The sequence below is a fragment of the Battus philenor genome, unplaced genomic scaffold (assembly GCF_028537555.1).
Source record: "Battus philenor isolate CCGP_79_NKW_IND1 unplaced genomic scaffold, ilBatPhil1.0.hap1 SCAF_23, whole genome shotgun sequence".
Classification (NCBI taxonomy): Eukaryota; Metazoa; Arthropoda; class Insecta; order Lepidoptera; family Papilionidae; genus Battus; species Battus philenor.
The window spans coordinates 8,764,767-8,776,098 of record NW_027181686.1 but is presented as its reverse complement, the minus strand read 5'-3'; the positions used below and the strand labels follow the sequence as shown (position 1 = coordinate 8,776,098).

General features: G+C 32.8%; 2 protein-coding genes across 2 annotated transcripts in view; one reads left to right on the top strand and one right to left on the bottom strand.

Annotated features, from left to right (window-relative positions):
- Positions 1-149: 149 nt before the first annotated feature.
- On the top strand, positions 150-2,049 carry LOC137924389 (zinc finger HIT domain-containing protein 2). The gene is made up of 4 exons (XM_068767784.1): positions 150-276; positions 347-875; positions 1,117-1,320; positions 1,717-2,049. Exons 1-4 carry the CDS (start codon positions 233-235, stop codon positions 2,047-2,049), a joined length of 1,110 nt encoding a protein of 369 aa, XP_068623885.1. The 5' UTR covers positions 150-232.
- Positions 2,050-3,124: 1,075 nt separating this feature from the next.
- The window catches only part of Pi4KIIIalpha (phosphatidylinositol 4-kinase III alpha), a 36,055-nt gene continuing 27,847 nt past the window's right edge, over positions 3,125-11,332 (bottom strand). Inside the window, exons 30-37 of the mRNA XM_068767192.1 lie at positions 11,029-11,219; positions 10,465-10,531; positions 9,986-10,107; positions 9,014-9,202; positions 8,117-8,239; positions 7,485-7,608; positions 6,369-6,528; positions 3,125-5,522 (exon numbers count right to left, since the gene is read on the bottom strand). Coding sequence (XP_068623293.1) covers positions 5,297-5,522; positions 6,369-6,528; positions 7,485-7,608; positions 8,117-8,239; positions 9,014-9,202; positions 9,986-10,107; positions 10,465-10,531; positions 11,029-11,219 — 1,202 coding nt within the window. The 3' untranslated portion in view covers positions 3,125-5,296. The remainder of the gene's footprint in view (positions 5,523-6,368; positions 6,529-7,484; positions 7,609-8,116; positions 8,240-9,013; positions 9,203-9,985; positions 10,108-10,464; positions 10,532-11,028; positions 11,220-11,332) is intronic.

Below are 11,332 nucleotides of genomic sequence, written 5' to 3'. Positions count from 1 at the left end.
TTTATAATTTGAAAAAAAAATGTATTTTACAAAAACTAACAATCAACAAGCTAAAAAGGGCTGGCAGCACTTTGATCAATAACAAGTGTTTTTTTTTTCTTTCCAAGATTATTTTTAACAAAACATAAACAAGTTGAAACTTTGCTAACTCTTAAATTAAATAAATATCTGACTTACACTACATGCTTTAAATAAATAGTTTAAAAAAAACAATATTAAGAGTTTTTTTATCATGGAAGAATCATCAAATAATAAAACAGATAGGTTATGTGGAATGTAAGTTATAAAAACCATAATATACCAATAATAAATATATATAATTGTATAAATTCTAATTAATTTTCAGATGTGATTCTAACCGCAGTAAATATTGCTGTCCGCGTTGTGATGTATTTTATTGTTCCTTGGATTGTTACAAATCTGAAAAGCATCTACACTGTTCTGAGAGTTTCTACAGAGATTGTGTCAATGAAGAACTTTCCTCTTATCATGCAGGAGATGAGGCAAAACAAAAAATGATAGATATTCTTAAGAAAGTTCATAATGAAAATATTAATGATGAACTTGAAGACATTGACGAGGTGGAAGATGTTCTTGATTCGGATGACGATGGAGAAATAGATTTACATGAAAGAGTTAAAGGGCTTAATCTTGAAGATGCAGATGCAGTGTGGAATGTTCTGACTGAAGATGAACGTAATGAATTCGAGGCATTGATTCAAGGCGAAGTGGGTTCAATTTTGCCACAATGGGAACCTTGGTGGATGCGTAATAAGAAAGTAAAGATAATAGAGGAAGTTGCAAGTTTAAATCAGACAGATGATTGTAAGAAATGTCCAAATATAAGAACTGTACCAAAATTTCATACCTTAACTGTAAGTGGATAATTAATCTTTGATCAATCCTGAAATAACTAAAATAATGTAGTATTATAATTATGTTGCTGAAGTAAACTAATTATTTAGAAAAAGCATTAACTTTTTTTATATGAAGTAAGCCGAAACTACAATTAATTTATGACCATATGATAACATTCTTTTATGTTTGCATTTAATATATTTTTATTTATTAAGTTATAATCAAATACTTACCATATGCTTATCATTTTCTTTTCAGAAAATTCAGCCTTCACCTGCCATAACTTTTAACATAGCAAATATCTTGGCTTCATACGCCTTCACCATGAGATATTTTAATGGAGAAATAGATGTTAAAGAAACTGTGTGTCATATATTGGATATCTGTACAAATCTTAACATGAATACAAATTTTGATGAATTGGCTACAGCCATTGAATCAGTTGCACAAAAATGTCTCCAGGTATATTATTGCATCAGTTGATAATACACTCAAACTTGTTTTTTGTAATGCAAAAAATCACAATATATATATCACAATATATAAAATCACAATATACAAGTAACATGAATAAAATTATAAAGTATGTTTTTCAGGCAATGAATAACTCAACCTTACAAAATAACTAAGAAATTTTAATTAGTAGAAGTTTTCTACTTTATAGTCCAATAGTACACAAAATTTGAGGGAAACTGGTTAAAAATTGCTTTCATCACTTGATGACACTACCAAGCAGTCATATAAAGTTGATTTTATTTCACTTCCCTCATCATTGAATAGTTATTCCAATGTATTGAAGCATAATGATTATATTTTAATTCTACCATATATCTAAAGGTTATAAATAATTTGTTTCAGAGTGAACTTATAGAAACAGATGAAGTTAGCCTTGATGTGATGAGACATGACACATTTTTAATATTGAAAGGACCTAGTGAAAACAACAAATCATATTATTGTAAGGCAGCTCTCTCAGACCTTATAGGTATTTTTTCACAGGCAAAGTCACAAGCAAAAAATTCTGTAAAATATGAGAAAGAGTTATCAAATAACAAAGGTATGTTCTCCAAAAAATTTCCCCAGAACAATGGAGAATATTTACCAAATTTAGATATAAGTAAGATTAAGAAAATTATTAAGAAACTAGAATTCTATTTATCATTTATTGAAAACTGTGATACTACCAGTTAAGAATTATTTAAATAAAAAAAATTAAACAATAGTTGTTTTACTTTCTTATACCATTATATATAAAGGTAGGAACAACTTGCATGTGCTTACACCATCATCATCTTTTTGATCCTTTGACGTCTATTGCTGGACAGGCGTCCCCCATAGATTTCTCGACTGGTTGGAAGTGTCTTCCGATGAGATTAACCAGGTGTTCTATCCACCATTTGGGCGGGCAGCCTGTGCAGCTTGTTGGTGTGGTGTTTATTCCTAGACCTTAAGGTCCCAAGAGCCATGTGTTTTGTGCACTTTGTGGCCTACGCGTAGCTACTTCTACTTGCCAAACCGTCAGACTATGTTAATTACTTTTGCTTGACTATGGATCTCATTTCTGACTCAATCCAGCATTAATTCTTAACAAAAGTAAGTAAAATGACCCTTTTAAAATGATGTGCCACATATATATATGGCAATAAAGTTTGGACTATTAGATGCCTATTAGCCTATACTTACTTTTAATAAGAAAATATGGATGCGGCATCAAATGAATTATTTATGAAAAAATTAAGAAAAGGCCTTTTGTTAAGGGTTACACACACAAGGAACTGTTGTCCCTCTTGCCTAGTTAACACAAACTATTAGCTAAATTTGAAATTTGTTTAAAGTCAGATATAGCCGCCCCCGCCGAATAAATATTTCAAAAATGCATGTTATCAGTCGTACACAGAAAGATAAGTATTGGTTATATCTCCAAAATTAAGGCAGTGAAAATTTTTATGAGCATAATTGTATCTATTCTAACCATACCAAATAGGAGGAAAGTTTTTACTTGTATCAAATATAATCAATCTTTTTATTCTTGTTTGTACTTTACCTTGTTTATTTAGAAAAAAAAAGATAACGGCCTATTTCAGCCATTTTTAGCTCGAAAATTATGAAAGAAATTGAGAGGTTTCTTTTATATAACGGCGATTGTCATTTTATTGACATCAGAGCGACGATATGGTTGGAATTAAAGTAATAAAAAATAAACACACATTTTTATCAGCATTTTTTATTTTAACAAGAAGAAATGAAAAGGAATGTCCATAATTTAAATAAGTTTTAAATATATAAGAAAACACTATTGAGAATTACTATAAACATTATAATATTAAGAAATAAATATATTTAAAATACACAAAAGCAGAACAATTTCATCTAATAGTATGTGATTGTAGCACTCTATTCATATAAGTTTTGTGATTCTACAAATGGTCTATGTTCCTATGTTAATTATAAAATGGAATACATTTTTTTATCATACATTTTAGGTAACTGCATCTTTTACTACTCACAGTAGGTACGTCACCTACCATATTTTATTTAGTGATAATTTCGTATGAAAAGAACGATGAAACAATAATTATTTATTGTATATAACAATATTTCAATGAGATTTTATACAATTTCTGTCATCGAAATGGTATATTTAGGTTATAATGGAAATATATAATTTAATAAAATTTCTACATATTTTTAAAAGTTGAACAATCTACAAACACCAAATAACATAATAAATAATAATTTCCCTACCAGCCTATGACTATGTATTACGTAAGAAACATTAATTACACATGTTCGTACATATATTAGGTAACAACATTTAAACGTAAACCAAAATAATTACAATATTTAAATTTAAAACGGTTTATATCTGTTAAAACAACACAAGCCCTAGCAAATTATTATAGGCAATTATACAATGAAAAAATTGTATTCTACACACCCTACTGTGCGATTTGGGGATATGGTAAACTTCTGTATTTTTTTTTCATAAAAAAATACAAATTAAAAAATATATATTTTACAATTGCCGCCCTAAACATTTAGAGCAATCGTCAAATAAGAGATCTCATTTACTCATTAATACTGTTAAACAAAATGTTACATATCTTTAAAAACTTGTGTCGATTATTATTAAATTTTGTCGGATTTATTGGCAATAGACTTCGATTTAATTTAATAAATAACATTCTTAAAATATTGCACACCTAAAAATAAATTCTCATCGAAATTTGAAGATAAAAGACAAATACAATAATATCAATATTGATTTTATCATATAAACAATATTACTTGACATATAAAAAAGGCAAATTATTGCTTATGTAGATAAAAAATACGGCAAGCAGATACACCTAAAACAGTTTTGTATACAGATAAAATATTAAACGAAAAGATTATTCCACCCACGAACAACAATAACAGAGGAAAGTTTCATTTATTAGTCGAAGGTAATAGATATTTTCATTAATACCCGTGATTTTATTATATTTTAAAGCCATACTGGGCAATGATTTTAGCGACACCAATAAGGCCTGTACGTCGATGTTTTGTTTTCTTTTATTCGTTAACAGCAAGAAATATAATAACCATGATATGATACGACTTTAACTTCGCTGTTTTTATTGTCAATTTCTATCGCATAAGTTCCAATTGCCAGGTGTAATATAAACTTGGAGTTTTAATTTTTATTTAACAACTGTCATTTTATGAAAAAAGAATGTTTGCAAATTATTTATTAGACACGCGCAACTATACCTTCTGTTTGTTAAGTCTTTATAATCCTTCACCAAAATAAGTACTACCCCATGTACAATTCAGTTAACCATCCCTTTTATTTCTATCAATCCATAATTCCTTTCATTACCCGCTTGCTTATATACCAAAGAACAGATATTTTAATGCACATTTACCTAAATTTGTAGCGTAGGCTTAATATGGCAAGCACTTCTATGTCGAAAATATCCGTGGATGCGAAGTACTCATGATTTCGTAGAAAATTAACTAATATAGTGCTACCATAACTGCGACCGCTCCCTAGGTATGTGCGTGGCGAAACAGGGGGAGGTAACAGCCGTTCCTTTCCGTCAAACTATTGCCAACGCTTGCGGCGGCGACGCGCGTGCTCTTTTTTCCTCTCTCACCACCTCCCCGAGAGTAATTAAGGCGCGGTACAGCGGTTTCGGTAGCACTGTATGTAGTAACTAATTGAAGCCATCTTTTAATTTCTCACGCTTAACATAGCTTTAGGTAAATATGTATCTAATTATCGAATTTCTAGTTATATTTAACACATAAATTATTAATCACAGTGATTTTTTATTATAATTGAATGTGCATTTATCAGGTCTGATATATGTAGTACATAGCTTAAGTTTTGACGTAAATCGTTAATATATTTTTTTTAAATTTCAAGTTCTATTTATGAGCAGTAAGGTTCAGTTTAGTATGGTATCTGGTTCTGATAATATTGTATCATGTCGTATGTCCTGGTCCTAAAGTTGAGGAAGGAGTTGCGTATGACTGAGAGCATGTAGGCCGCCGCCTCCTTCTCGGTGGAGTTGGGGGCGAAGCGAGAGCGAAGGAGGCGGATGGTCTGCCCACGGAAGCACGGTAAACCCGTGTCAAGCATTAGCGACACCATGGAGATTATTGCTTCTTGATATGGCCTAGAAAAATTAATAAATTTCAACACCATTTAAGCTTTATGCGGTCCACTGCTGTACATAGGCGTCTCGTATAGATTTATAACAAGACTGATTAGAATCTTTCATCCAGCGTTTTGCGACGACCTGAACAAGGTGGTCATTCCACCTTTTGGGTGAACGCCTGAGGCCCCACCAGCCAAAATATTTAAATATAACGAACCTCTTTTAGTTTATTCTCATTTGTCTGTCTGACTATATAAAATAAATTATACATACTTAATTTTAAAACTCTAATCATTTAATGTCCAATGATTAATAAGAATTAATTTATTGTAGTACTAAGAAATTTTTAGTTCCAATTTATGTCTGAATAATGTTGAAGCATTATTTTCTCACAAATACTGCCTTTATATTTTATTTATCGACATTTTGAATATACCGTATTTTTTTCATAAGAACCTTCATAAATATATAAGGGAAAAAGGATTAAACCAACATTATCTTTACTACAAATAAGTCCCGAATTATTTATTAAAATTTAATCGGTATATCGCATATTAACAGATTTGAGGACGCGGGTTCGATTCCCGAGTTACAAGCTTATGTATTTCACACTTTTTGGATTAATTATATAGAATTGACACAGCTTACAAACGAGTTTCCAGAGAATGGGCAGCAGGGTCCTCTGTGTACCATAATACCTACACAGCGTTCGCCAACCCGCTTGCCTAGCGTGGCGATTATAGTATATCGCCCATAGATATCTTTGGGGGAGGCCTATGCCTTGCAGAGGACGTCTATGAGCTGAAACGAATCCGTATTAAAGCATATTAGTCCTTATCATTACCCAATAAAGCTGTTTCTTACCTGACAGCAAGGAACGCCTGTACGCACAGTTCGCAAAACCACCGGAAGGGCGGCGCCTCCATCTTGCCGCCCATCACCATCACCATCTCGTCAGTCAGCTTTATGTCCGGCTCGAAGCCCAAGTTGCCTCCAGGCGAGGATTCGAACATGAACCCGAAGTCTGCAAATATAAATATTCCGCTGAATACCGGATACCGTGAAATATTATGCAAGGCACTCAAAAATTCTCAGAGACCTTTAACTAAGAGGATAAAAGCGGCGATAAGCCGTAGTTCTAGAAGATTATGGATTTTAATTTGATTATGGTATTTAAAGTTTTACATAATTTCAGGCTGGACAAAAAGGATAAAACTAGACAAAAGATTTGAGTATCGAAGATTGATGAGTTATATTATATCAAATTTAAAATCGAACTAAGATTCTGGAAAAGCATAGGAGGGTCACTGGTCTGTCGCATTCCAAAAAAAAACCATTACAACAAGTACTTCCAAACAAATACAGTTTCGGAGAATTTTGAGGTAAAATATTTCAGAGATTTTTGTTATATTTATTAAATGGTTTGACATCTTACTTTTTTAAGTTTTTTGAGTTAATTCCTACTTATAAAAAAATAGGTTGGTAAACTTATCTTTTATGTAATAAATGGTTCGGTCTATTGTCCAACTATATTGTAATAACTTTAACTGTTTACCGTACATGTAAGAAAAAAACAATATTTTTTTATGGTTATTACGTCGAAGAAATAGTCTCAGTAGTGTTTTTAAAGAATTTGATTGACAGCTTTGCCGAAATATTAATTCAGTGAATACTCTTTTAATAAAACACAGTTTAAGGAAACTTCTTATAGTCGACTAACAGTGTAACGTCTTATAGATTCAAACGCTCCGATGTACATACTACATTTCTTTTTTCTGTGCGTCGTAATTTACATCCTCTGACAAAACTTCTGCTACCCTCAATTAAGTTACGACAATCAAGCGAATTTATAAAATGGACACGTATACATAAATTATTTGATAACAGCAAATATTATAAAGAAGATTGTGCCTAACAATACTAAGAAAAATTTAGTTACGACGTAGTTCCAAAATGGGTCGTTATTAGTGAAATATTTACCAATATGTATGATGTGGCCGTCCGTGTCCAGCATGATGTTGCCATTATGCCTGTCTTTGATTTGCAACAGAAACCCAATCACGCTGTATGCGGCCATCGACGTCACAAAGCATCGCCTCGCGGCCTGCGTTAACAATAGCAGATATAAGTACTATTACATATTAATAAGTAAGTAGATACGCTTCGTATACCGATATAGTATGATAATATATATAATTAATAATGTTTTGGTTTTTTAACTAATAATATATTTACGTTAGCAACACTCACACGGTTAACCAGTATAGAATTCTAAACATATATTATAAATAAAAAAGGCATCCAAACGAACTGTCTTTTAGAATTTACTTCATTACATTTGTTATGTAGTGGTGAATGACGTCGTTAATTATGTGTGCAAAATCTTCATGTTTCCAATTTTTTATAAAAATGTCAAAAAAAACTATTCCTTTACCAATTTCCTGGCCTATATCCTCTTTCTTAATAAAACTTGGGTTCGGATAGCGGGAATTTTATATTAATTGTTATTGTAAAGTTGTTAATTTAAAAAATATGAAATTATTTTATAATATTTTAATTAAAATACTAAACAAAAGTATGAAGCGTTTAGCTAAGCGGAATCAATACAATACCTGAAACTCCCTCGTGGTCTCGTCTCCGTACTTCTTTATGAAATATTCATACATGCCGATGTCGGTCTGTCTACCCAATTGGTCCCGCGATTTTGCGTTTGGTACGCATTCGATTACGCCGCACTGTTGGAGATTATGACATACTTTAAAAAAATAAACATTTTATATAAACCATTGGAAATATTGAGTTGTGAACTATGCCATTGTCATATATCGCAGATTTCATTGATGAGCAGCGTTCGGGAAGCTCCGAAACATCTTTCAGTACAAAATACCGCAATGTTTGAAGAGAAAGGTCTTTGGCTAATATTTGTTGCTAGTGATAACATAGGGATCCACTATATTGTCGCGTTCGACAGACTTTATAGGAAAGGCCGAAGGTCACCCAGAAAGCAATGGAGAAGGCTATGTTCTGAGTTTAGTTGCGATATCGAATATGAAGACATCCGCAAAAGAACAAAGATCACCGATGTAGCTCGAAGAATTTCTCGACAGAAATGGCGGTGGGCGGGGCATGCGCTTGTGCGAGAAAGCAGTCACGGCGTGGAAACGTTGAACGAACTCCATGAATGTAACTTGCTGGCTGGACGATGATGACGAGAGGTAGCCCGATCGGTTATCATAGATTTTTTTAGTTAAACCGTTTTCAATGTCAATTGGTAACATTTTTCTATTTTATTTATTGTAGTTCGCAAACTATCAACAATTTGAAAAAAGAATTTTTAAAAATAAAATTGAGATCAGTAACATAAAAATTTAGTAAGTTAGTTAGTTAATTAATTATTGTAAAGTGTGCACTAATTCTTTAAATGCCTAATCCAGGTAATGAGCTACTATCACCTGAAAAGTAGAAGATTTTTTTTATTCATCATCATTTAAATATCTAGGTTTACTCACCCCAGGCGCCGTGGCGACGACTTTGTACGGGAACAGGTACAGGTCAAGGCCGACTTGTTGGAATATGTTCTTGAACAGAGATATCACTTGCAGCGCCAACATGTCCTGTCTTACGTCATCTCCTACTTTAAAGATGGCCGCCTGCCAAGTTTCAGCGGCTATCGATGTGTACCGATCTTTGCCTTCCTCCTATCAATCATTAATAAAAACATATTTTTACTGTATCAATTTTTTTTTATAGAAAACTAACAAAATTTAGCTGATTCCGATGAACCTCCTGCTGCTACGTTGGAACATAATTCTAAAACTCGTTAAATAATACAGGTAGTCTTTTGACAAGTGTCAGTCCAAGTCGAAGTCCCCTTAACGTTTGGCCCTAGTCACTCCATGGAGTTTTACTGAGGCGATCTAAAAGATGGGCGGCCTTCCAATCCGTTAAGTGGCCCGAACGGAGATTCCCCCGGGAACCGTCGAGCTTCGCTACTTTAAGTTTTCAGGCTAGGCACCGTCTCGCTCTGTTACCTTAACTCGTGAAATTTGCATATAGGCAGTGCAGTCCGGTGCAAAAAAAAAACAAATAGCAGTCGATTAGTTTCTAAACATATTATCTGCCTGCACTGATATGTGAAATTGAGCAAACATTTATTCTTTTTCATTCATTCTGAACCCCCCATTTTTGTCTCCACTACCCTTAGTGGAGACTCCCGTGAACGTGTTCACCTAGGCAATTTTGGGAACTAATTATCTATATCTAAATCATCATTACTGCAGCTGCAAGACATTCCATACTGGACATAGGCTTCTGCAATAAATTTCCAATAGTACCCAGTGCCAAGCTTCCTAAATCCTGCCTCTTATTATTTAGGTTTAAGTTATTTATCCAATGTCTTTTGTTTTGTTTGTCAAAGACTTGCTAAAGAGTATGATTTTTTTTTTTGATATTTTATATAATATCATAAACGTTAATCTTACGGTGGGTGGATCTTCTCCTGAGGCAATAGCCATGGCCACGGATTCCATCTCCGCGATGCCGTACTTCCGCACCCTGAACCTGGCCAGGTATGGTGCTTTAGCCGCACTCTGCATAGGCGTACCTTATAAAAACATCACCCGATAATAAACCATTATATATTGTAGAAATGTTTATAAATCTTTTCTATTAATAAATAAATACATAAAATTAAAACGTCACCGTAAAAAAAATATAAAACGCGTTATTAAAATAATTCTTCTTCTTAAAACTTATTGATTAGTTTATATATAGCATAAGCATCTTACATACACTACTAGCAGTGTCCCTCAAATTTCAAGTATTAAATCCTTATGGTTCCATAGTTAGTGCGACGACCCAGTAAATGGATAAAAATCACTCGTGTATATGTATAGATAGATAGTATATGTATGTATATGTATAGATACAATAAATAACAGACAAAATATATGGTACATACCGCTTTTATAATCTATATCGATCACCATAGAATCCGGGTTAGATGGCAAATAACATCCGGGTTGTACCTGAAAAAAACAATTGATAAATCTTGCAGCAATTTTGTAGTTTTTTTTCTTAATGCATTTTATAACTTCTTGAAACTAAAGGTTCCAAAAACTCAATTTGTACAACTTAATGACTTGGTTCCACCAGGATGGAGTCACTTAGCACTCATCTAATACCAGCATAGAAGTTATGCTAGAAATGTTCCCAAGAAAAGTCATTAAAAGAGGCGACTTTGAGTAGCCATTGCGAAGTCCAGATTTGTCGCTGCCTTATTTTATAAAGCTAACAATTTAAGCTTCTAGGCGTGTTTTAAAAATTCTTCACTTAATCAGATCTGAACGATATATGATTTTCAAAAAATTAAATCATCAAAACACAACATGTACTTTTTACATAATATCCAAAAGTGAACTTTACAGTAGTCCGCAATAAAGTTTACTTTTGAATTTACCTTTCTTTTACTATATTAAGGGATTTGGGTGGCCCCGCCAAGCTCTTACAAATTACGTGAACTCACCTTAACGTTTTTAAGAGCTTCTAAACAGGCTCGTTTTCGCTCGGCTCCCTTCGGGTACGGTCGGATAATTCCGCTGATGTTCGTGATTTGACTGAAAAAATCGAACTCTCTCTCGTAGAAAGCTTTGGCTGGGCCGGAAAGACCATCCACTATGCTCTTCGTTAATGACTCTAGGATGTCGTAGAGAGCCGCTGCAAATTAATAATAAGCCTAGGATATTATTGAAAATACTTAATATAGAAGATGTAACGTGAACAAAATAAAAAAATGTGAGAATTGTTTTTATAATAGTAACTGTATTAAC